Source organism: Lepidochelys kempii, chromosome 20 (assembly GCF_965140285.1).
Source record: "Lepidochelys kempii isolate rLepKem1 chromosome 20, rLepKem1.hap1, whole genome shotgun sequence".
Lineage (NCBI taxonomy): Eukaryota > Metazoa > Chordata > Testudines > Cheloniidae > Lepidochelys > Lepidochelys kempii.
In genome coordinates this window covers 23513911-23540374 of record NC_136399.1, presented here as the reverse complement: position 1 = coordinate 23540374, position 26464 = coordinate 23513911, and the positions used below count along the sequence as shown (strand labels likewise).

The following is a 26464-nucleotide window of genomic DNA, read 5'->3' as shown; positions in this document are numbered from 1 at the left end:
GAAGTAATGAGACCCACCTGGTCTGGCTACCGGTGTGAGTCAACAGAAAGCTCCAAACCTGGTACCTACTCACAGATTTGAGGCCCAGGCAGAGAAAAGTGGCAGCCAGAAGGGTATTTTTTTATCTCCCTCTATAGCATGCAATCTTGCTAGAACCTGGGAATAGCAACAGGGGATGGATCACTTGATGATTACTTATTCTGTTCATTCCCTCTGAAGCACCTGGCATTGGTCGCTGTCAGAAGACAGGATACTGGGCTAGATGGACCATTGGTCTGACCCAGTATGGCCGCTCTTATGGTCTTAACTGGGTGGATTCCATAGCCCTGATCCTGCAAGGTGCTGAGCACCCAACAAGGTCAATGGGAGACAAGGGTGTCCAGCCCCAAAGGGATCAGGCCCTAGAAGGAGAAGCCTTCCACCATTTTGTGTTGGTTTGGCTGTCTGTCAAAGACTTGACACCTCAGGTCAATTGCAGAGCCCCATGAGGCAGTGAGCTTACCTTAATTGTTCGGTCCCGATAGTTGTAGAGAATAGCTCGGATTTCCACTTGCTCATTCCTCACTACAGAGTAGGGCAGCCGGAGGTCGATGAAAAAATCTTTCATTACTGTTATCTCATAGGGGTCAGCCACACAGAGCCCTGCAATGGAGAAAGACCCAGGGTCAGTGACAGGGGGGCTTATACTTTAGTCCTGAAATGTGTCTGCTGACTCCTCGATTGTTCCATCTGACTGTGATGTTTCCGAGGCCCATTGTGGCCTGGGGTCTTTTCCCCATTAGCTTTTCTGCCTGTTCTCTGGAGAGCTCGTGGTGTTCCTCACCTTTGGTCTCTGAAAGGCTCACAGCCAGGACTTCCCAGGTGGTGATGGAATCCTTCAGGAAAATAGGCACTGTCCTGGAAGAAATTCTACATGGAAAGAGAAAGACAGAGTCTTTTACAGAAGGATGGAGCGAGGACTCATGGACATTCCCCAACTAAAGGTGTAGATCCTCCTATCTTAGGACTGAGGTCCATGGTAAAGCCTTCACCCACCCACTGAACTATAGAGCCATCTTTGGGGAGGAACTCGGCGGTCCACGTTCTGCACTAGCCAGAGGACACAACCTGTTTTAAAGCTCTCAGGGGTAGGGATATTAATTCTAGTGTCCCGGTCTAATCCAAGGAGGGGAATTGTATTCCATTCCAGTGGAGAGGAACCTGGCCCAGCACTTCATTTACCAATTTAACCCCCCCCCCCAAAAAAAGTTCTGCCATCCAATTAGAAAGCACCGTCAATATCATGTGACTCAGCAACCTAATAACACACGCTGAATAACAAACAGAAATGAGGAACAGTTCCTGAACAGGAGAAAAGGCTAACGCTATACAGCCAGACACCTACATCCATATTCTAGCACCTAAATCAGCGGCCTGGTTTTTCATTAGGGCTGAAGCCAGGGGATACCACTGGCTGCTCAGTGCCTCTGAAAGTCGGGCCAGTTCTTTTAGGTACCTAAATATGGGCTCAAAACTGGAGAAACTGAATGAAATTCTCTGGTCTCTGTTATAGAGAAGGTGAGACTAGATGATCTAAGGGCCCTTCTCGCTTTAAAATGTAGAAGTGATTCTATGAATATGGATCAGCTCCTGAATGCTGGCCCTAAATCATGACAAATTCTTCAGCCGGCTCCACTGGGGATCTTCTTGGTGGAGAGATACTGACTTCAGTGGGAGCTATACCATACCACTTCTGAATGTGGCCCTTCGATGAATGGGAGTGGTACGGCCACGTGCTCTTACCCCAGTTCATTTGGTCGCTCAGTCAGCTGCTCTACTTGCCACAGCCAGCTCTCTGGAAACTGGCTCCTTGAGGTGATATCTTCGTCAGACATGAAATCTTCATCCAAGTCACCTGGAAAATCAAATCACAGACCATCTGGCTCTGCTGGGATCTTGATTGGGATGGGGCAAACCTGAAAGGATTCGGGGGTTGGCCTGCTCTATAAATGGCCTGAAAGCATCCGTGATTTGACCTATGTTGCCAAGTTTAGATGCAGCCAGCCCAGAAAAGCATGAATTGGAGTTTGGCTTCTTCTCCTCTCCGTGCCTGCCTTGCTGTTTCCCCATGAGCTAGCCTTTTCTGGGCTCCTATAACACTGATATAAGCCACTGGCTCAGTGCTACATGTGCGCCCTCTAGTGGATAATCTGCAAAGGGTAAGAGCCTACTACTATTCCTAGCTAGGGGAGTTACCCCTTTGGCTCAAATGGTAGAGGATTGTGCTTTAGAAACAAAGGTTAAACCTCAGCAGCGACCTGTGAAGAGGTTATTACCCTGACTCATCTGGGTCCCCATATCAACATGGTACAACACTAACAGGATTGCTGCCACTGCATTCATGTTCATCTCCTACCTGGGGGATCTATGAACATGGGCAGGGTTGGTTCATGTGGCGTGGTCTTATTTCTCTAACCATTCCCCCAGCCTTGCTCCTCTGAGTGACATTGAAACCCTAGTACTTGCTTCTTGCAAGTTCCAGGTGGAGCTCCCGTTGCATCTTGTCCCGTATGGTCTTGATATGATTGCAGCAGTCAAGGAAAGTCTTCTTGCATTCATCCGTATCCAGGATGTACCCAACTCGCTTCTCGCAGGTGTGCCCCATGGGGTTCTCGTACATCCCGTCTTCGCAGCATTTCTTCAGCTTCCGATCATGGTACTCTGCCGCTGAAATGTAAACGCCAGAAGGTCATTCCTACCAAGCTTCTTCTAGTCCTCTCTCTCTCTCTCTCTCTCTCTCTCATTAATTTACTACTAGACATGGCCAAAGAAGGAACATAGGAACTAGCATTCTGCTCTGTCTAATCCAGTATCTTGTCTCTGACAGTCACTAGCACCAGCAGCTTCAGAGAAAGGTGCAAGAAACCCCATAGTGGAATAACCTGCCTACAGAGAAGTTTCTTCCTGACCCCAATTAGAGGTTGGCTCATGCCCTGAAGCATGAGGATGTATAGCTCTTCTTTAAAAATCCAATCCTATGGAATGGTGAACATCTCTTCCTTTTCTATGTAAATGGCTCATCCTTTTTTTTTTGAATCCTGCTAGGCTCTTGGCCTCAGTACAATCCTGTGATGGTGAGTACTGTGGGTTAATTATGCATTGTGTATGAAAATAGTTCCCTTTATAAATTCGTAATAAGAAACCATTCAGTTGGGTTGAGTGTCTCCTTGTGTTTAAATGGGTAATTTAACAATGTACCTCTTGTTGTTATTTGAATTGCAGTAGCACTTTGGGTCCACAGTCATGGCCCAAACCCCCACTGTGTTGGGTGCTGTACCAACACAGAACAGAGAGACGGTCTGTGCCCCAAAGAGCAATTTACCATTCATTATTTTCTACACCTCTATCGCATCCCCTCTATAAATTTATCAGTTCCAATCTCTCCTCATATGGAAGTCTATCCTGACTCCCCCGTCTCCTGTTACAAGAAATGCAGCTGGCAGGAGGCTGTAGCAGGGTGAAACTGGTCATGTAAGGGAATCACATTCCTGATTTGCATGCTTGCTTTGATCAAGGATAGCAAACCCCCTGATTAGTACCTACTTTTGATTGCCTTATACTCAATGAGCTGAACGGAGCGACGCCGGCGTTTTGCTGGCTGGGGACACTCTGGATCTGCAGAAGGAAGTGAGAAACACAAAATAAAAACCCACCCATCGAGTGAGGCCCTCCACTCAACTTGATGCCATTTCTCTGTCTGGATGTAACATGGTAACATTTGAACACCGCATCCGGTCAGTTCCCAAATTTCTGAGAATGGTCTAGGCCTCAATGAGCGGAACCCCGTTGATTTAGGGGCAAATCAGAAAACCAGAAAAGCCAGTTTGGCACTTAACATATTGCTCCTTCCTGTCTGGCTGGGAGCCACAGAAGAGCTGTTGGGCAGATGCTCAGCCAGCCAGGGCAACCAGAAGGAGAGGAGAGTGAAGCAGACTTCATTCCTCCCTCCCTCCCTCCTCGTGTGGTGCCCCCAAAAGCTTGCAGCCTGGGGCAGAGAGAGCAGAGAGAAGCACCAGCCATCTGCCCGTCCCTTCCTGGCCAGGGGGGAGAAAGATACTTTGGAAGAGGGAGAAACCCAGTGGACTAGCAGAGAAGGTCTTTGAATCCCCACCTCAGAACCACCCCATTCTTAAAATTAATCCCTCTTTTAATAGGTGGGGGGCCAGTGGGAATTCAGGACCTTATTCTCATCCCCCCTGGTAACCCCAGCATTTCCATTCCTAGGCCGTTCCAGTGGGATTTGCCCTGCTAGACTGATGTCCCTACCCCCGGCTCATGCCGTAAGTTACTGTGTCTTGCTTTGCTGATTCTTTCCTCCCTTCCTCCATTGCTTATGGCGACCGTCCAGCTCTACAGAGTGATACCTGTTCTCTGGGCTGTGGAAATCCTATTGCTCGTCTCCAGGGCCAGTCCAGCATCCGTAAATACCCCCAGATTGTTCTTTCCACTGCCAGCCGTACAGCCAATGTCACTCTTCTCCACAGAGTCCCAGATCTGTGAGGCGCAAATACAATGGTTGAGAGATTATTGTTAACAATGACACTTCCCATTTATATGGTGCCATCCAGCATGATTCCAAAGCACTATACAGGCTGTGAGCCGGATTCTGGTCTCAGGTACAATCGCGCAATCTGGAGTAACTCCACTGACTTCCTTTGACTTGCTCTGTGTTTGCAGCAGTGTAAATGAAAGCAAAATCTGAGACGTAAGTAAAGGATTTATTGCAACTCAATCTCCACGGAAATGCGTCCGCCTCTGGGATGGAGCACAACAGCCATTCTGCCCCAGCAACACAACCGATTTTAGGAGGAGAAAGAGAGAATTATGCAGCCAGTTGAACCCAGACAGCAAAGGATGTTAGGCAGAGAGAAATCAAATACCCAAGTTAGAATTCACCCAGCGCACCCGGGCCCTGACCCTTGTGGAAAGGGTCACAGGACATTCAATGACCAGAACCTCTGTTTGATATGTCAGCTGAGAAATGGCACTTTCAGTACCATTGCGTCCCCTAAAACCTTGATAGGGCCCGGGGATCAGTGCTGACTCAGAAGAAAGCGCTCCCTTTTTTCAGTCACACTTTTTTCCCTGCAGCACAGCAACCACGAATGTTGCACGGGGACATTGGGTTCAGCACTGACTGCGGGGGGGGGAGAGCACCCCCTGCTGAGCCCCCGCTCCACTCAGTGCAGCACAGCGCCCCCTAGCGCCGCACGGGGACATTGGGTTCAGCTCTGACTGGGGGGGGGGAGAGCGCCCCCTACTGAGCACACCGCCACTCCCTGATGTACAACACCACCATGAGCACTGGGGTGAGAACTACCTCTGAGGGGAGAGCGCCCCCTACTGCAACGCCCACACAGTTTCCTAAAGCCCAGCACCATCTGGGTCAACACTGTCCAAAGGGAGGGTGTCCTTTAGTGTGTCCAGAACAGCACTCCCTGCAGTACCCTGGGTTTCACTGGGTTTCCTCCCATCCAAGTACTCACCTGGCCTGGCCCAGCTCACTTAAAGTACAGTGGAGCTCAAACCCCAAGCGGCAGGTCTGCAAACAAAAGGCTCACTTCGCTTCTCACCATCTTGGAGCGTCAAGCAAGGATAAGAGCCGAGCTGCATTTCCCACTATAAAACATTACAAGTTACGACCAACGTCTTTCATGCCCCACCTTAGATTGTGTAATTTTGTGTTTTTTGTTCAGAACGTAGACTCCTTTGTCCACGGCCACCAGGCCGACATAAGCTCTGTGGTCTCCTTCCAGCTTGAGTTTCATTGGAGTTCCCGGCTCATGGATTCTCCTGTCTTCGTTGGTGGCTCCTTTCACCACAAGCTGTATGAAAGACAGTGAAGGGAGAGGTTTTGATTTAAAGCAGAGAGAGCAGCTAAGAACCCGTCCTTTGCGAAACATAGGAGAAAAGGAGGTAAGACTTCATGTTCCTTGAGCATCCAAAAGCCAGGTTCTGATCTCAGGGGCAGCTGTGTAAATCTGGAGTAGCTCCAGTGATTTCAGTGCTGTTACTCCATATTCATGCTGGTGTAAACTGAGAGCAGAATTGGACCCAATGTCCATGCAGTCCCTTTGTTCCAGCCATGATGGAAAGGTGACTTTGTCCCTCAGGCAGCCCTGAGAAATTTACAAGTAAGTTTGAACTGTAATAGATCTGCTCCGTGGGCCCAATTCTGATCTCACACTGGTGTAAATCAGGAGCAATTAACTGGAGTTACAGCAGCGTAGCATTGTAGTTACATTATTGTTAGGTCCCCTATAGGTATTTGGAGTCACATCTGCTGAAGAACCAGTCCAGCCCTGGGAGACGGAGCTGGACTCAATTCTGACTGCCACATCATCAGCAAAATGGCTAATTATGGTGCAGCTACAAAGCCAGATACTCAGCTGGCGCAAGTCAGTACAGCTCCATCCACTTCAATCCACGGAGTCTTTATTGCTGAGCTAGAAGGAACCATAGCTTGACTCCCAGATCCTAGAGTGGGTTGACAGCATTGGCTTGTGGGGGCTGGGGAACTTCTTTGTGCATGTAAACTGGTCAAATCTGATCTAGAATTTGCTGGGAGACAGTCAATGAGAAGCCCCACGGTGCCATTTTGAGAGTCCCTTTTGAGAGTCAGTCAGCACTTTCAGGCTAGGAAAAACTCCCTCGTAATGACATCTTCATAGGAATTAACATGTGGAAGGCCAACTTGAATATCAACCTACCGTTCCCATGCAAGTGTCCTTGATGTCCAGCCAGACGGAGTCTGCTACAATCTCCGAATTTCCTACTTGGTAGTAAGCCACGATGCGGAATGAAGGGATGAGGTCTGGAGTGATGGGCAGGGACATGGTCACCAGATTTTGTCCCTCCTGCCTGGCCTGTCTCCCTACATGACTGATCTTCCCTTTATTCAGTATCTAACAGGGAAACATGAGATGTAGATTGTTAAAGGACACAAGGGTTAACACAATGGGTCATTGAGATTCCATGAATCCTCCCATCCACCTGTTTTCTACTACTAAGAGACGGTCACTTGCAACTTTTCAAATGGGCATTTACATTTGAGCGGAGAGAGGAAAATAAGCTAAAATCCATGTGTTGCAGGAACAGGCTCTAGAGGCAGTGGTGCTAATATTCACCAAATCTGATTCCCAAATCTGAATATTGTTTGTTTCACCAACAGAGACCACCCCTCCTTTCCCCGTCCCACTCACCAACTACACTTCATATCCATGCTATATGGCAACTTTATTATTTGGTTTGTCCAGCTCTAAAAGCAACAGAGTGGACCTACTACTCTGCGTTGAAAAAGTAGCCATGAAATATAGTATTTAGAGCAGGGAACTGATACCTGGGACTCCTGGGTCCCATCCCCAGCTTTAAGAGGAAATATGCTCTAGTGAGTACATGGGGAGGAGTCAGGACTCCTGGTTCCATCTGCAGGTGCAAGAGGAAGTATGGTTTAGTAGCGAGTGCAGAGGGGTGGTTGTTAGGACTCCTGGGTTCTATCTCCAGCTCCTGGAGGAAGTCGGCTTTATTGATTATCACAGGGCCCGGAGTCAGTAACCAGAAGTGGATAAGGGGTTGTCCCCACGACTGACTTTATTTCATTCACACTGTGACAGGGTGCTGGGCAAAGGGTTGCAGCTTCAGCCCTCTGTCACGCCCGCTTCTTGTTAGGGGAACAAATTAGAGCGGGCTGGAGGTAACCTGGCCCTAAATGGAGAGGCGGAGACAGCTGCTACCTAATTAGCCTTTGGCTGCATAAAAGCCTCAGGGGAAGGAAGCCAGGGGAGAGCAGGAGAAAAGGAAAAAGGGAGGGAATGAAAGCAGGGAAGTAGCTTCCCCTCCCTCCTGCCTGCAGACGGTGAAGGGTTACTTGTACAAGTTGAAACAGTGGTGGGAACAAGCCTGAGAATAAAGTGCACCAGTGGTTACTAAACCCAGGGTCTCAGAGTGACTTTGTGAATCTAGCAGAAGCCAAGGGGGCCCTGCCACACTCTGCTACACACACAATCAATATACTGCCTGACTGGGAAGAATTCTCTGCTACAGGTTCTCCTTACATGCAGTGGGAATATTAAAGGACAGGTGGAAACTCAGATGATGCCTAAGTTCCAGGAGATCCCAGTACCCAGAGACACAGCACTTACTATGTAGGTGAAATATTGGACCTGCTTCAGAACAACTGGATTTTTGCTCTTCAGGTGGAAATTCACAGGTAAGTTGTCTCCCGGTTTGAGCTCAGAAGCCGTCACCGCCAGATGGAGATAGTTTTCAGACGCTGCTTGGGACTGATAGGCTTCAGCCACCATGGACTTAGAAGCCTGGCGGTTTGCTGGGAGGTTGGGATGGGCAGTTTTTACCTGCAGGGGAGGTGGAGATAAAATCTCAGTTGAATCTGGGAGTGAGCTTAGGGTCTAGAGCCCCTCACGCTGGGTCACGCTGTGAGCAATAGCAAAGGAAGCTCCCCTGAGACGCCATTGTTGGTGGATTCTGCTGCTAACAGCCATTCTAGGCATGACACCTCAGAGAAACGCCAAATGCCACTTTTAATTGGCCCGTCTCTTCAGCACAGTCCTGATGGGACTCCAGATTTCTGGACTGTAAGAGAACATGTTTCTGAACAGAGGAAACTGTCTTGCCCCTTGCAAGATGAATATGAAGAAGGACTCTCTCCTGAAATGGCTGGACACAGATAGCTCCAGTGTTCTCTCGGGCTTTATAGCTTGAGCCTGGTGTCACCTCTCAGGGCCTTCACACTAAGGAGCCATGAGCTGTCTACAGGCCACCTTTGCTGCATGGTGGGTGGCAAGGGGACTAATCGGGACCTCTTTATGCCCATGTCAATGTTTTATGGGATCTCTTCTGGCCCCACAATAGAGCACTGGTTACATGGTGATTGGAGCATCTCCAAAATCCAATGGCATACAGGAAACTGACCCCAGGCGCAGATGGAATGCACAGAGTTCAGTTATCCTCTTGCTCAGTGCATGAGAGGGGAGTGAATGCCACCAACAGGGCATTTCCCTCTGGGTGCATATAGTACTTAGCCCAGCCTCAGTGGTAGAAAGTTACTCACCGTGATGGGAACCTGCTGCTTATTCCCAGGCATGTTTATAATCAGCTTGGCAGTTCCATCACCCTGGGTCGACCCAGCCGACTGGAATCCTTCGGCCTGTACTTGGACACGAGGGGCTGGGGAGCCATCGGGGTTTGTGACGTAGACCTGAGGGGCACAATCAAAAAGGGATGCATCGAGTAAGGGGTGCAGCGCTCCCCGCATCCTAACTTCAAATCAAATCGCATGTACGGCATCTCAGGTCCATAGCTTCAAAGGTATTTAGGTGCCTAACTTCTGTGGATTTCAATGGGAATTAAGTAGCTAAATAACTTTCAGGAATGGGGCCTTAATGATCCGCTGTATCACACCACAAAATGCATACACATTTTAAAAAGTACAAACATAAAAAAATATAAAAACCACAACTTCAACCCTTCTCCTAAATTCAGTTTACACTTTTATAACACCCCAACAAAACAATATGCAAAAATTAAGAATAAATTAATTCATGTAGGCCAGAGAGGAAATTAATTTCATGCTAGTCGTTTCTTGTTTTGGCCCCAGGCAAATAAGGCAACTGCCAATCGAACCAAAACACGATCACTGCCAACAAATATTCTGCTTTCTGAGCGAATGAGGCAAAAGGCTTCTGAACCAAGATTGGAGATAGCCATTTATTTCTCAAGTGGCAATTAACACAGAGGAAGTGGATGGGAGTAGAGTTCATTGGAGGAGTCAGGCCAGTTAGTCAAGACTTCCAACTATTTCTTGAATCTATGGATGCTCTTTAACTAAGGGAGCAGGGAGACATATTTGTTGCGCTAACATCTGTTGTGTCCAGGGGGCAGGGGGAGGAGAAGGCAGGGCAGAGTGGGGGCAGGAAGATGCGGGGTGGGTCTTGGGGGAAGGAGTGGAGTGGGGGCGAGGTCTGGAATGGAGCAGGGGTCGAGCACCCCCTGGGAAATCAGAAACTCAGCACCTCTGGACCTAAGATCTTTCCAGCCCCAGATTTCTACACTGTATAAAATGTGAGCACCCATGTTAGCCCTAAGCATTCAGAGAGCCGGTGCAATTCAATTACCCCCATGCACAGAAGAAAAACAGACAGCTACTTGCATGGATCTTAAGGTTCAGCCCTTTGACTCTTTTTTCTGTTTATCCCATTCACCACTGTATGTAAAGCAAATATCCAGATTAGAAATGGACTTAACCTGCTCATTACTGTGGTCATCAATTACTCGTTTGTGCACCTTTGGTCTGCGGCCAAAGATAATTGCTTCAGTTCTCTGCTAATGTATAGTCTTAAGTGCCTGCTGACAGAAAAATACTAAATTCCCTTCACAAACTCTTCAGCCCCAGAGGAGTGTGGGACCAGAAAACCATATTCTCTGTGGACAAGAGGACTGATGCTGATTGCTTCAGAATTTTAGGAGCATAATATTTCTCCCCCTGTAATGCAGCCTAACTCGCTGGGAGAAGAATCATTCTGTCAGTGCCAATTTTGAAATTCCCCCACATCCTCCTATCCACAATGGTCCCTCTGCCCCCTATTTCTGCAAATGCCCCCCCTCTTTGGAACTCCTCACCTGTGCCAGTACACGAGTGACCCCAGGGCACGTTTTGGGCCCGACCTGTAGCTAGGTGCCATTTCACACCTTGTCTTTGCTGTCAGCTTTTGGGCCAGACTCTGCTCTTGTTAGGCCAGTGTAAATCGAGAGTGATTCCATTGCATTTAGTGGAGTCACACTGGAATTAGGTTGGTGTAACTGAGATTGGAATGTGGCCCTTTGTTTCTGTTCTATTCTAAGTTCTGATACCACCCTCACCACCCTAGTACCCATAGTTCTCTCCTCTTTATACACCTCAGGCAACAGTGGGCATGATCTAGAAGAAGAGATATTACCATGAGTTCAAAGGGCATCCCCGGCTTGAAGTACTTGGGTGTTTTTGTGAAGTGGATCTGATAGGGAGATGTCACAATTTTAATTCCGGTGTTCTCCGCTTCTACCATGTCGCTGCCTGCAGAGAGAAGCCATGGGTCAATTAAAACTGAGCTAGGGAATACAAATTTTGTCCTTAAGATCCAGGGTAAAACACAAGGAATAGGCCATGGTCAGATGTTGATTCAGTGCCGCTGATTCTTGTGATTTTATCATGAGTCTCCTGTTTTAATTCCTTGTCTTCCAGCCTCAGCTGCTAGAATCACCATATGGCATGAGAATCTCAGCTGTCATTTAAAAGAAGAAATACGTTTCTAACCCTCCTGGTTGCAGAGAAAATTTTTAAAGCATGTCCCAAGTGCGATCTAACGCCTCAAAAGCCAGGAGGGAAAGAAAAAGCAACCAAAGTTTACTATTTTTAAAAAAAAAACTCATGATTTTTAATATGATCTCGTGATTTTGGGAGCGGGGGGACTGACTTGTGATTTTTGCATGTTTGGGGTTGGCATTACTGCAGGCCGTTGAGCACAGTGTTTGTGTATCTATCTATATAATAAGATTCCAGGACTGTCACTCTGAGGTTGTACCACCCTGAAGCCTAGAACGTCTGTTGCGTCTGTGTGAAGTGATGGAAGCAGCTGTATAGGCAAGAGAAGGGCTCTTCTTAGTTACCATATCACCAGGTTCAATTATCACTGGGATTTGCAGTCTGTTACCAGCCAATTTTTAAATCCCCAGCCATTCTGAAGGTACAAGCCTGGTGTACAACTCCAGTAAGGCATGTGGCATGCCAAGAGTCCTAGACCATTGTGATATCAGACACAACTCAACCAACCAATCACCACCTTTACTCTACAACTAATTTGCATGCAGTAATTTCATTGGTTGTTTGGATTACTTGGCCCAATTGCCACACCCGTGCAACGGCACAGGCTTTCAGCTACTAGTTTCATCTGTAACAAGCTACAGCTGCTCGGAACAGAATGGCTGCTCCCTCTGCAGGGAAAGTTAAGAGACCAGAGCTATGTAGAGCTGGAAGGGACCTCAAGGAGTCATCTAGTCCATCCCATACACTGAGGCAGGAGTAAGTATGCCCAGACTATCCCTAAGAGCTGACCCAGAACTCTTAGAAATGGAAAGGTGCAATGCGGAGAAAACAAAGGTGCAAGAGTTTCAAGCTACTTTCGCTGGTGTAAATCTGGAGTTATTCCAGGTGTGACATTACACCCCATATTCTTCAGAGAAATATTGTTATTATATGATTATAGCATAACTAAGATGTGTTTTATGCAAGATGGGACTTGTGAGATATCATTGGAACGGTTATGATTTACTGAATATGATTATCCCATTTCTATTCGTGTATCATTTTTGTATCTTAAGTTAGGAATATTGACCCTACATCTGTACTACAAAAGTGTTTGCACCCGGAGAACACCCACCAGGCAAAATGCAAACAGTCTGGCTGGCTAGCTGGATACAAGTCAATAGACTGCTAGGGAGAACAATAGGACTTTGAAGAGGGTAATCTCCCATCTTCCTAGGATGCTGTAAATGGACTTCCTTTGTGTGAGTTATGGCTGCAGTGCCATGTGATTAAGTCACCTGATACTAGACTCCATAATAAAATTTGTCCTTTTCCACTGTCCGGGGGTGGGAATCACACTGGAAGACAAAGGATTCCCACCATATGTAAAACCTATTTAAGGCAGGGAAGTGCGATAATCAGGGTCGGTTCTTCACTTAAGTTTTGCCCCAGATGACTGCTGTAAACATCTAAGCCTGATCTGGGAAGAAAGGACTGACCAGGCTAGACGGAGGGTGTCTAGCCTGTAAAAGAAATACCTGGAGTTTTAAGCGGCAAGCAAGAGCAGCTTGCCTTCAAGAAACTCTGCAATCTGCCTAAAACAACATTTAGGGTGAGAAATTAGTGCTTGTAACCAGTTTCTTTAGTATCTGAGCTTATATTGCGTTTTTGTTTTGTTTGCTGGGTAATCTGTTTTGATCTGTTTCCTACCCCTTATAGCCACTTAAAATCTTTTGTAGTTAATAAACTTGTTTTTGTTTTCTCTAAAACCAGTTTGTGGAATTCATAACTGGGGAGCAAAAAGCTGTGCATATCGTCCTCCACGCTAAGAGAGGGGGCAAATTTCATGAGCTTACGCTGTACAGTGGTCTGTGCAGTGCAAGACAGTACAATTTTGGGTTTACATGCCAGAAGGGGTGTGCACGTGAGTGCTGGGAAATTCCTTAGCTGAAGCCTTCCTATGCAGCTGATTTCAGTGTCTGTCTTCCTGCAGCTGGGCATGTCCCTTCCTGTGTGTGTGCTGGAGGAGACTTGAGAGGGCCTGGCTCATCAGGACAGTGTAAGGGAGCCCAGGCTGGTGGAAAAGCCGGGCTCAGTGGTACCCCAATACATCTGGTGGCACCCAGAGGGGGGAGCAACCCATCACACCAGTTTTACCCCAGAGCGAATGAGATAAGAATCTGGCCTACAGCCTTTATGATCTGCAGAACCCTAAGTAGATAGGGCTTTATACATCTAAATCAACACCTCGAACTGCACTCGGCACTACTTTGGAACACCCCGTGAATAAAGCACTTGGCTTTGCACTTATTGCTGATGCTCACCAGATTCTGTCAAAACGGTGACAGAGATGTAGAGCGAATGGCCAACCAGTTCATGCAGGTTGGCAAACCGAGCCTGCAGCATCTGTCTCGTCAGTATTGCTTCCCCATCTCCGTCTTCTATCTAGAAAGGGAGAGAGCGTTTCATGACCTCACCCACAGAGTTTCCCAGGAGGCGTGAACCCTCCCCCACCCTCCAGCCAAGAACACGAATTACCGAGATTCTCTTGAGAGACTGAGGGATACTCTTCTTCTCATCATCCATCTTCACCCCAAAGAGGACAAAAGCAGTGCCATCTAGTTTTTTCCCATATAGATACCTGGAGGAGATAAGGATGGGTAAGAGAAGCCACAAGGAAACCTATCGCTGAATATTATGGCCCTATGCCACCATTCTCCTCTATAGGCCCAGCTCCTTGGTCGGTCTATATCTCCCATGATCCACCATGGTAAGGAGAAGTGGACCATCATGGCTATGGTGCATGATGGGAGTTTAAGTCCAGCTAGCAAGCCCAACCCATGGTGAAGAACGGAAGAATGAAGCACCTGAATGGCAAGCCCCATGAGGCACGGTGCCAGCATTTCTGAATCACAAGGTTTTCAGCCAATTTTTTTTTCTCCATTTTTGAACATTGGGTTTTTGGATGAAAAAAGAAATCAGAATTTCCCATGGAAAATGGAGACTCTTCATGGGAAAAAAAAACATTTAGTGGAAAACATTCCCAAAGTGATGCAAGACTTAGGTTTCTTTCTGCACTAAAACCTATCTTTGTTAACCCAGTCATAGAATCATAGAATATCAGGGTTGGAAGGGACCCCAGAAGGTCATCTAGTCCAACCCCCTGCTCGAAGCAGGACCAATTCCCAGTTAAATCATCCCAGCCAGGGCTTTGTCAAGCCTGACCTTAAAACAGTCGGCTGATCCCTTCCACCCACCTCGCAGTGATAGAAACCCTGAAGTCTTCATTGCCATCGATGTATAAAAACTTCTCAGCCGGCTCCAATATGACTTCAAAACTCGGCAACACTGGAGAAACGAGAGGGGAAGAGGAGAACGTTGAGCTTGTAGGAGAGGGTGGGTTGCGAGCAAAGCCTAGCCGAATGGAGAGTCTGCTCCAAGATGGTGTCAGGAGAGTAAAGACAGACCCACTCCCTGAGCCTGGGCCCAGTGCGTGCTGGATTCTTACCGTACTCCTTAACATCAAATTGCGCACTGAAGGTCTGCTGAGGGGAGTCTTCATACCTGGCCGTGATCTTCCAGGTTCCCAGACTGGAGGAAGGAAATAAGAGGGAACACTGAATGCACTTAACACGCACATTTCGCAAGGCCCACCTGGCTCACTTGTTTCTCCGGTAATTTTATCGGCCCCATAAGCTAAATCTGAGACATACGTGGAACTCAAGCCGTCTTGAGGGAACCACAGGGAATCTCATACAAGGCATTTTTTTCTTCACCTTGAGGATTGCATGAACCAGAACTAGAGGTGGGTACTTGGAACAAAACATTTGATCCACAATCCCCTCAACCTTTGCCTAGCAAGGTTTGGGAAGTTTCGATCTAAACTTTGTGGCCAGCACTTGTTTCTACAGTCTGCATGAACCAAAACCCTAAATCCAAACACCCCCAAACTTAAGGAAACTCCGATCCATACCAAAATCAGGCCCCTCACTCACCAGCTCACTGACATAATTTTCAGAGTAGTTGAACATTCATAAATCCCACTGAATGGGAGGTTGGGTGCTCAGCACTTTTGAAAAACAGGCCAATAGGGCCTGATCCTGCCTTCACATACTCTGGAATAAATCAGGAGTAATGGCAAGGAAGTCAGTGCAGCTTCATTCTGGTGACTGTGTTGACTTTTTTATCGATACGTGTCATTGATTTCACTGTGCACACGCATACCAGCAAAAACACATTTCCATCGATAATATCAAAATTTACAGATAGGCAAAGCAAGAAAAACACAGCATGATTTAAGGCTTTATACTTGGCGTATTTGGACATCTGATGTTGACAATTTGTGTTTTAATGGCTATAAAGCTTTCGCTTTTTTGAATCTCAGTGTCTACTGTCATTAAATAATTATTATCAGACCGCACCACCGTGGTCTGGCCCCCATGTTTTCCCCCACCTGTGAAATTTAAATTGCTAAAACTCAGAATGGGGGACGATAAAAACCCATAATTTAATTTTGCACAACTGAGCATTTGAAGTGATAGAAACTGAAAAAAAAGGCTTACAAATAAACATGATTATCCATCGAAACGATAAGAAATACAAATCAAATTATGCCAAGACTGGGTATGTGGCAGGAGAGTTTGTTTTCTCCACATCACTTGGAAATGCCTGTAGGAGATGATCTAGCTGATGGGCCACACATAGTAACTAGCTCCACATCATCTCTTCTGCTTCTCTGCCCAACTCCTGCAAAGCTCTGCTCTGTCCAGGCATAGTACCATCAGGGCAATCTACCTGACAATCTCCGGCAAGTTGTGGTTCAGGGAGAAGATGCCTGATTTCAAGGGGGCGGAGATGGGAATCTGCTTGACAATAATGGACTCAGGGGTCTGAAAAGTAAACAAGTTAAGAGTTTAGGGAGAAAAATGCTGTCAATTGCTCTTAACAGCATCATCTGCCACATTTACATTCCTGGGCCAGTGGACTGTTCTCCATACTTCCAACAATAGCATGTAACAGTCTGGCTTGCACTGTTTGGTTTGAATTTCTTAACAAGCCAGAGACCCTGGAAAAACCGACAAATCTCTCCTGACCTTCTGAGATAGCTCAGCGAGGCCACCAAAGAACTCAAGGAAGCAGCTCGGAAGACTGAAGAGCCTCCACGGCAGAATCTTGCAGATGCCAGGCTTAACCCTGAGCTTTCTGCAAACCTTGGAGCTGCCCAAAGGGCTGGGTCACTCTGCCAACCACAGCTGCTCAAGGCCCCAGCTGGTTATGCTGCTGCTCAGGGCAGAGTGTCAAAGAAAGGGGAAACTGAGTCAAAGAGGAACTGAAGGGACAGGCATGTTTTCTCCCCTCCCAGCTGGCTGAGGTGAGGGAACCCCCTGGGAATTATTGCCCAGGGCTTTGCAGCTGAGTTACTTTATTTTATGGATCATAAAGCCCAGTGGAAAGGGCCTTAAGAGGACTAAAGCCTGGAGCTCTAATCCCTGTTCCTGCCACCACTTTACACATCCTTCAAAGGGCTCCTTGCAGTGGCTCCTTGTCTTCAGCCTTCCCAAACAATCACCTGCTTGGCTCTTCCCGAAGAACTCCATGCAACTTTCCTCAAGGGTTAACACCACTGCAGAACCACGGGACTTCCCGCGAGAGCTGCCTGGCTGCTGCCCCTGCAAACTTCGTAACCTCCCTCATGACTGGAGGAGAATTTGCATGCCAGAGGTTTGCAAGGAGGGACCTCAGACAATCATTTGATTTTCTCCCAGGTGTACCATGTTGCTGCTACAGGCAGGGGTTGTATGCAGCCTCCTCAGACACATTAAATTGCTGCACGTTACCCAGACAAGTGGCTAAACCCACCTATCCCCCCACGGGCTCACTCAGAACAGCGACCTCACCTCAAACTCCACGATCACTGTTTTGGTCACTGGTTCTAGTTTGTGACCCACGGTGAAGATCCGGTAGAGGACTGAGAAAATAAAGAGAGAAGAGAGGGATGTTGTTAACTGATAAACACCTTGGCCCAGATCCTCAAAACTACTTAGGTGTCTAAGTCCGATTGAAACCAACGGGAGTTCGGTGCCTAACTCCATGGAGGATCTGAGCCATCAGCCCCCATCAGGGGTTGTTTCACAATAGCCTCTTTCTAAAGTCGGAGATCTCCATGGCTTTTTTCTTTAGGGCTTTGTCATTGCAGGGACCTGTCCTGCTCTGAATGAGCTGGGATTAGCAGCCCCTATTTCACACAGGCTTTGGACGGCTGTCAGATGGGGGCATGTATCTCAGTACAAGATGGAGCTGAACCAGTCACTGGGATTTGAAAAGTTCCATCGCCCATTGTCAATCCCATGGCCCACCCAGTCTTTCGGTATCTAACACTCAATGGGACATCCCAACTGGGACGATGGTGAAGGGTGAAATATTGCAAATTGGCGGTGGCAGAGTCTCTGCTCCAACTGTCCTCCATCTTCAGCCAGACAACAAGCAAAGCCATATGCACAGGATGGACCCCGCAGCGCTGCTGTAGATATGGCATGACATCAGCAGCTCCCACCCCTTCCCATTAGAAGAAACCAGGGGAAGGCAGTACCTGTAGACCCAGGTGTATAGATGGTTTTATCTGTCTGGATAAAGATGTATCCACTGTGGAAATGGACCAGAACCACTTTCTCCAGGGTTTGCTGAGGGAACTTAGCCTGGACCACAACATACTGGTTTTGTCTGGAATCTTTCTTTATCTCTTTGGTGGGAACCTGCATGAGAAGAAGAGCATGGATAAGTTCTTCCTGCTTTTACTCACCACCACAAGGGATGCTCTACGCAAAAGACCTTTGCAGTGTTAACGATGCTTAGGTTATACATGGAAAGAATCCATAAGAAATCATGGCCTTTTACGAACCTGCTCTGCATGCAGTTCCTCCAGCAGCTTACACAGCTGCCAGAAGATGGTGGGTCTCCTCATTGGGGAATGCCCCAGGTGGAGGGGGATTCCCAGGATGACACAGAGTCAGCTTAGGTCACCACCAGTGAGTCAGGCCAGACCACTTGGACAGCCCCGTACCTATTATCCCATCACCTCCTGTTATATGGAATGTTTGTGAACCAAAGAGCATCCCCTGGGTGCCCTGCTGAAGTCAGTTCTACTGCACTGATGTGCTCCCGACTATTCCTACTGTCCTCCCCTAAAACTGTACCATCTTAGAGACCTTCCCACTGTCCCTCAACTCTCCATTCCTGGCCAGGACTTTGGATCAAGTCAAAACGAGAATCCTGCTCCACCAGGGAACCCCACCCAGAAATGATGCTGTGCCCAGCGCAGATTAGGGACAGGATTTGGCAAGCTCTGAGCAAGTTTCCCAGGCAGTGCAAACACGAGCCCTAGTGCGTATGGTTATGTACCTGACCACACAACCTCGGCGCATTGAATGAAGTAGCTCCCAAGTCAGCTGAGACACAAATAATTGGCTTTGACGTGTCAACAGGAATTAAGACCAAGGTATTCACCAAAACTCTTGTGACTTTAACCATTTCATTGTCGTCTTTTTTTTTTTAATTTGCAATGGAAAATGCCAAAAAATGAACAAAATCATGTCATTTGAATGTTTTGTTCAATACAGGTTCTTGGACCGCCCCCACCACTGCAATACCTGAGTATCTCCCAGCCATGCATTAAGCAACGGAATTAATATCTGTCCAGTGTGGTTTGCTGTTAGATCTCACTGTGATTCAGTTTATCTATTTAAGTTATTATATGGCCCCTATTACCGTGTCAGTATATTATTACCCAGTATATTATTACCTCACAGCATGTCCCCTCCTGCCCCCCAGCAAAAGAAAGAAGCGCTATTATCAATATTTCACAGATGGGAAAACTGAGGCACAGAGCAACTAAGTGACTTACCCAAGAACTCAGAGAGAGTCTGTGACACAGCTAGAAATCAAACCCAGGTCTTCTGAGTCCTAGGCTAGCACCCTAACCACTCGACCATCCTTCCTCTCAACTTTTTCTCCTACCTCCTAATTTGGAGCACCTAGGTCACCAGACAGCAAGTATGAAAAATCGGGACAGAGGGTGGGGGGTAATAGGAGCCTATATAAGAAAAAGCCCCAAATATCAGGACTTTCTCTATAAAAACAGGACATCTGGTCACCCTAGGGGCACCTCAGTTTTTAGGTCCCCAACAAGAGACCCCCACTGTACTTATCTAACTAGTTAGCTATACGTCCCCCATCACAAATAGATTCATAGATGTTTAACATGATCAGCTAGCTCGTTTGACCTCCTGTATAACTAGGGCCCAACCAAATTCATAGTCTATTCTGGTCACTTTCATGGACCTAGGATTTGAAAATTAGTCAATTTCATGTTCTGGGATGTTTACATCTGAAATTTCAGAGTGTTGTAACTGGGAGGATCCTGACCCAAAAGGGATTCATGAGGAGGGGGGTCACAAACCTGTTGCAGGGGGGTCATAGGTTTGCCACCCTCACTTCTGCACTGCCCTCAGCTTCCTGCAGCCGCAGGAGGTTCCCAGAGGTGGAGGTGGGTCTGATCTCCCCTGTGCTTCTGGGAGCGCCCCAGCCAGGGGCTCCTAGCTGCTCGTTTCGGCGGGGCTGGGAAGGGACAGGACAGACATGGGTCTGTTCTCCCCCAGAGAGCAGCTGTGCCGGGTAACAGTAAGTCATGTCCCTCCCCAGCCCTGAGGGGACTAACAGCTGGAGCCAGGGGCATGGTAGGAGCCCCCGGCTGGGACACCCCCCAGCCCTGCCCCGCCCCTTCTCCTCCCCTCCAATAGCTAGATTTCACAGAGGAGGTCTGATTTCATGGTCTATGATGCGTTTTTCACGACTGTGAATTTGATAGGGCCCTATGTATAACACAGGCCATAGACTTTGACCCAGCATTTCAAACTCATAACTTCGTGCTGGGCTAGAGTGTCTCTTCTGGAACGACATCCAACCTGGACGGGGTCTGAACGCCTCGGTATTGCAGAGTTGGGGAACCAAAATACTGGAGGCTCCTAAAATGAGTGGGACACTGTTGAAAATTATACCCTTTGTTTCACTGGGTGACCGGAGCCTGGGGTTTTACCCACCTTTATTATGGCTGTGCCCATCATCCCATTCACAGGGTTGAGGTCGGTTCGGACCTGGTATAAGACGTGTTTCTTATGCGGGAAGTCCTGCACGGTGACTGTAACCGTGATTGGGGCATTGAGGCCATGGGCTTCCACCATGACCGTCTCTTCACTCTCCACCCGCAGGACATTGGGAGTGATCAGGGAGTAGCTGTGAATGGCAAAAAGGTCGATGTGATTAATTCAGTCAGTATTTAAAACCCCACTGGTTGCGATTCCCACATCCCGAAGGAGGTTTTATACCAGGCTTGTTACCACGGTTTATAATTTATTATTTGCTTTACAGCAGCATCTCAAAATCCCAGCAGCGACTGATGCATAGTAAGAAACACAGACTAAGAGACAGCTCCTGCCCCTAGGGGTATGTCTACACAGCCACTGGGAGGCGTGACTCCCAATTTGGGTAGACATAGGGCTTGTCTACACTACAGGCTCTACTCGCTATAGATAATGCACCATCCATTCCTCCATCAACCGAGCCCCATCTACACCGGCAGTTAGGTTGGCTTAACTACGCTGCTGCTTAAAGCCCTGGGCAATGTAGCTAGGTTGACGTAAATGTTAAATGTAGACCCGGGCATACAGGTGCTAGCTCTGATCGAGCTGGTGCCTAAAAATTGCAGCAGGGCCACAGTATTCGGGGCCCAAGGTGCACGAAGACAAAGGGCACTAAGGAACTGTTAGTACACATTAACAGTGTCCACCCAGACAGTTAGTGTGCAGTGGGCTAGTGTGGGGTAGATTTACACTTCGGTTTGCTGTGAACTAACTCTTCATGGAAACAAGCCCTTCCGAGTCCAGTTGACTTTGCCCCTAAATCACCTAGGCTGTCTGGAAAATCCCCCCTCAGGCAATGGAGTTAAATCAGGGTTACCGTCTTCCAGGTGAAATAACTGACTGATTACATCACCCACAGTGTTGTGAATTCACAAGGAAGTAGGCCTGGGGGGAAATAAAAAGTTTTGCTAAATGTCAGCCAAGTTGTCTGTGTGTCACTCCGGTAGGAAGGGTGACAGACGACTGGACTTGAGTTTTTCATACAGGATAAAGATCATACGCACACACAGGTAGGCGAAAAGTTCAGGACATGATGTGCTCCTGTCCCTACGGAAAACTGCTGTGAGTGGATGTGTCCCCCGGCCTAATCCTGTCATAAAAGACATTGCTGTTGTCACTTTTCTGAAATGGGGTGCCCAGCTGTACACCGATACAGTCAGGGATGCTCTTCCCTGTAAGTCAGTGCTGACCCCCATGCCCCGGCATGGTGCTGGGGGTGCTGCATTGCAACGAGCAAGGTGGTGGCTCGGCAGGGGGTGCTCTCTTCCAACTCTATGCTGATCCTGCTGCCCCAGTTGGAGGCTAGTGCTGTGCTGGTGGGGGCAGGACCGGTTTAACCCACGTGTATTCAGTGCTCTTACACTAGGCCCCCATCTCTGGGGGTGCCTGTCCACCCGGTGGGGGAGAGGGGAGGGAACAAAGCCTGTCAGATTATTTGTTTTGGCCCATCACAGTCCACTTTCAGGACTAGGATAGGAACAGAGGCCCCACCCCCGCCAGTGCACTACGGTGACAGCCAATGGGCTGGAGCAGGGAGCCAGGCCAGCCCCATGGGACAGGAGCCACCATGTGGGGTGACTGGGGGGCGGCCTCACTCTCCAATACCCTCCTAGGTCCTCCCACCCCCTAGGGGTAGGACCCAACCCCCCCCCCCGTGTCACACACTCACCCACCATTTCCATAGTGCACACAGGGCCCCAGAATTTTTTAATCTGGCACTGTGGGGGGGCTCAGCAGGGGGCACTCTCCGCTGGCAGTCCCTGCTGACCCCAATGCCCCAGTGCAGTGCTAGGGGGCGCTGTGCTGCAGGAAGAGGGGTGGGGGCTCGGTAGAAGGAGCTCTCCCATCTAAGCTCGTGCTGACTCCAGTGCCCCTGGGGGAGAGCGATGCTGTGTTGGAGCATGGCGGATGTGTTGGAGTTGGCGGATGTGACTGCAGAGCCATTGGCCGTTATCTTTGAAAACTCATGGCAATCGGGGGAGGTCCCAGATGACTGGAAAAAGGCTAATGTAGTGCCCATCTTTAAAAAAGGGAAGAAGGAGGATCCTGGGAACTACAGGCCAGTCAGCCTCACCTCAGTCCCTGGAAAAATCATGGAGCAGGTCCTCAAGGAATCAATTCTGAAGCACTTAGAGGAGAGGAAAGTGATCAGGAACAGTCAGCATGGATTCACCAAAGGCAAGTCATGCCTGACTAATCTAATTGCCTTCTATGACGAGATAACTGGTTCTGTGGATGAAGGGAAAGCAGTGGACGTGTTGTTCCTTGACTTTAGCAAAGCTTTTGACATGGTCTCCCACAGTATTCTTGCCAGCAAGTTAAGGAAGTATGGGCTGGATGAATGCACTATAAGGTGGATAGAAAGCTGGCTAGATTGTCGGGCTCAACGGGTAGTGATCAATGGCTCCATGTCTAGTTGGCAGCCGGTATCAAGTGGAGTGCCCCAAGGGTCGGTCCTGGGGCCGGTTTTGTTCAATATCTTCATAAATGATCTGGAGGATGGTGTGGATTGCACCCTCAGCAAGTTTGCAGATGACACTAACTGGGAGGAGTGGTAGATACGCTGGAGGGGAGGGATAGGATACAGAGGGCCCTAGACAAATTGGAAGATTGGGCCAAAAGAAATCTGATGAGGTTCAATAAGGACAAGTGCAGAGTCCTGCACTTAGGAGGGAAGAACCCCATGCACTGCTACAGACTAGGGACCGAATGGCTCGGCAGCAGTTCTGCAGAAAAGGACCTAGGGATTACAGTGGACGAGAAGCTGGATATGAGTCAGCAGTGTGCCCTTGTTGCCAAGAAGACCAATGGCATTTTGGGATGTATAAGTAGGGGCATGGCCAGCAGATCGAGGGACATGATCGTTCCCCTCTATTCGACATTGGTGAGGCCTCATCTGGAGTACTGTGTCCAGTTTTGGGCCCCACACTACAAGAAGGATGTGGAAAAATTGGAAAGAGTCCAGCGGAGGGCAACAAAAATGATTAGGGGAATGGAACACATGACTTATGAGGAGAAGCTGAGGGAACTGGGGATGTTTAGTCTACAGAACAGAAGAATGAGGGGGGATTTGATAGCTGTTTTCAACTACCTGAAAGGGGGTTCCAAAGAGGATGGCTCTAGACTGTTCTCAGTGGTAGCAGATGACAGAACGAGGAGTAATGGTCTCAAGTTGCAGTGGGGGACATTTAGGTTGGATATTAGGAAAAACTTTTTCACTAGGAGGGTGGTGAAGCACTGGAATGCGTTACCTAGGGAGGTGGTGGAATCTCCTTCCTTAGAAGTTTTTAAGGTCAGGCTTGATTTAATTGGGGATCGGTCCTGCTTGGAGCAGGGGGTTGGACTAGACCCTCCTGAGGTCCCTTCCAACCCTGATATTCTATGATTCTATGATTCTATGACCCTTCCTAGAGAGGAGCACACTGCGCTGGGGAGTCGTCGAGCATGGGCCACGTTTACTGCTCATCGCTTCCTCAGGCAATACCAGGAGGATCTAAGCAGGGCGTCCGCTTGGTACCAGCCATGCACCAGAACGCGGTCAAAATGGACCAGGTAGGCCCCTGATGTTCCTTCTAGAAATCCTAGAGACACAGGTCAGGGTTGAGACCTGGAGTGAGCACTGCATGGTGGCTACCAAATCTCCTCTCTCCCTCCTGGGGGAACCCCCCCTCCTCCTTTCCTGAAAGTTGGCCCAGGCTCAGAAACAGGTTTCATAAATCTCTGGAACACTTTGGGGAAAGCTGCAACGAGGTCTGCACATCTGGCCTGCAGCCCACCGTGGTGCATTCCCAGTGGGGTCACCCTGCAAAACCCAAACCCCCATCCGGACGTCTGTCTATCACCCTGAAGTCTGGCATCCGGACGGCAGCCCCTCCCGCCCCATGGGGAGGGTGGGGACCCGACACAGGCTTCATATGTGAGTTTGGTCATCCTGACAGATCAAAGCATCTCTCATGCAGCTGCTGGCTTCTCACTGGCTCAGCAGGCCCCTGAGGTAGGATGAACCTTTAAGCAGCTCCCTCCCTGCAGTTCTGAAGGGAGACATCCCTCGGAGTTTCCTTCTGTCTCCTGCTCAGTGTCACGTCCATCGTTTGGCCTGGCCACAGGGGGCGACACCAAATCAAATCAAACTACCTGTTCCTGCCTCCTCCCTTTTATCGCTGCCACCCCCTTGCACCAAGATCCCTTCCCAGCTTTAGAGCCAAGCACATGGGCTATTGGTCTGGCTCGGGGCTGTTCATCGGGCCACCCCAGCACAGATATGAACAGGCCGGGAGGCAGTAACCATGCCAGGCAGCCAGTCAGTCAGATGGACAACAGAAGCTTAGCCCCGGGGTCAAACTCAAAGTACTTGCCAGGCATAGATCTCGCAGCACTTTACAGTGTCGTGATCCCCCTTTCACAGAGGAGGGAGAGGCCAGCACAGAAAAGGGAAGGGACTTCCTTAAGGTCACACAGCCAGTCAGTGACTCAGCTGGGAATAGAGCCCAGCAGTTTTGACTCCAAGTCACACCCCCCGGCTCTAACCACTAGACATCATCCCCCTCCTAGAACCCAGGCGTCTCCAGGATACCCCCCCTGTGAGAGCATCAGGTAGAACCAAGGAGCTCCAACTCCCATTCCCATCTTCTGGCCCCTGAGGCACATTCCCTCCAACAGCTGGAAATAGAACCCAGGAGTCCTGACTCCCAGTGCAGCGCCCAAGCGGTGGACCACTGTGCTTCGGAAGCCCACCAGCCCCTTGGAAGTGAACTGGGTTCTGGTCTGCCTCATGCACCATAAGCAATTCCCTTAGCCAGTGGAGTTACTCCAGTGTAACTAACTACCCATTGAAGTCTGTGGAGTTACTCCAGATTTGCACCAGTACACACTGAAAATAGAATTTATTCCCACTGGGTGTCTTGTGGATGTAGAAACTGAGCAAGGAGTTCAAAATATGGCCCTGTAGAACCTGATTCTGGTTTCTTTTAGGGCCTAATCCAAAGGCCACTGAAGCCAAGGGAAAGACAACCCCACTGATTTCAGTGCATTTCAGGGGGGTGCAACCCCATTGTTTTCAATGAAATTACTCCCTGTCTACACCTGGTTCATTTAGGTCAAGTGAGTTCAAAATTCAGTTTATTCTTTTAAAAAAAATTCCGTCTTCCAAACCCCAAAATTAGCCTTGGAACTGAGCGAGGGAGAAGAGGCTTGGACCAGGTGAGGAAGAGAATTTCTGCAGCCTGTTCCCACTCCAAACACAGTAGCAGAGAAGAGAGGAAAATTGAGCTTTGTTTCCATTGGGAGCCATTTAACAAATCCTGGTTAATATCCTCATCACCGTGGCAGAAGCGCGGGGGTACTTACAGTTGGCTGTGAGAAACAGCCGGGAAGTAGAAAGCAAACACGGCCACCAGGTAGAGAGCAGAGCCCCCCATGGTGAGGACAGGAGGGTGAGGAGAAGTAGCTCCTCCTGGGCTATTTATCCTCAGAGTTGCCTGTAAGATGAGCCCTTGTGCAAACAGCTGGGCGGGTTAGTCAGTGACCAGGAGGAGCCCAGGAAACGGGAAAAGTTCAGAACAAAAGTTGTTTTCTTCACTCCCTTGACACAAGGGTTTAGTTGTCTTTCCAAGGGCTGGAGTTGGAATTAGGGACCTGAGGCTGGGCTTGTGTTTACTCCATGCCAAGGTGCTAGCCACAGATCAGAATGGTGGGGTGCTGATCAATACCACAGTTCAGGTCTAGCATAGAGAATTGGGGCTGGAAGTCAGGACTCCTGGGTTCTGCTCCCTGCTGTGAATGAGGAATAGGTTCAAATGTGTTAAAGCACTCGGGGCTGGGAGTCAGGACGCTTGGGTTATATTCCTGGCTCTGGGAGGGGAGTGGGATCTACTGGGTTACAACGAGGGGGCAGGCTGAGAATCAGGACTCCTGGATTCTGTTCCTGGATCTC

General features: G+C 48.7%; 1 protein-coding gene across 1 annotated transcript in view; it reads right to left on the bottom strand.

The window, feature by feature from the left end:
- Nucleotides 1-25950, bottom strand: part of LOC140900835 (A.superbus venom factor 1) — a 51517-nt gene extending 25567 nt beyond the window's left edge. Inside the window, exons 1-20 of the mRNA XM_073318712.2 lie at nucleotides 25879-25950; nucleotides 20434-20626; nucleotides 17928-18090; nucleotides 17236-17306; nucleotides 16133-16227; nucleotides 14847-14929; nucleotides 14596-14686; nucleotides 13877-13979; nucleotides 13663-13783; nucleotides 10995-11110; nucleotides 9110-9256; nucleotides 8181-8393; nucleotides 6750-6944; nucleotides 5703-5864; nucleotides 4404-4533; nucleotides 3583-3654; nucleotides 2506-2706; nucleotides 1783-1894; nucleotides 824-909; nucleotides 503-642 (exon numbers count right to left, since the gene is read on the bottom strand). Coding sequence (XP_073174813.1) covers nucleotides 503-642; nucleotides 824-909; nucleotides 1783-1894; nucleotides 2506-2706; nucleotides 3583-3654; nucleotides 4404-4533; nucleotides 5703-5864; nucleotides 6750-6944; nucleotides 8181-8393; nucleotides 9110-9256; nucleotides 10995-11110; nucleotides 13663-13783; nucleotides 13877-13979; nucleotides 14596-14686; nucleotides 14847-14929; nucleotides 16133-16227; nucleotides 17236-17306; nucleotides 17928-18090; nucleotides 20434-20626; nucleotides 25879-25949 — 2565 coding nt within the window. The 5' untranslated portion in view covers nucleotide 25950. The remainder of the gene's footprint in view (nucleotides 1-502; nucleotides 643-823; nucleotides 910-1782; nucleotides 1895-2505; nucleotides 2707-3582; nucleotides 3655-4403; nucleotides 4534-5702; nucleotides 5865-6749; nucleotides 6945-8180; nucleotides 8394-9109; nucleotides 9257-10994; nucleotides 11111-13662; nucleotides 13784-13876; nucleotides 13980-14595; nucleotides 14687-14846; nucleotides 14930-16132; nucleotides 16228-17235; nucleotides 17307-17927; nucleotides 18091-20433; nucleotides 20627-25878) is intronic.
- Nucleotides 25951-26464: the final 514 nt, after the last annotated feature.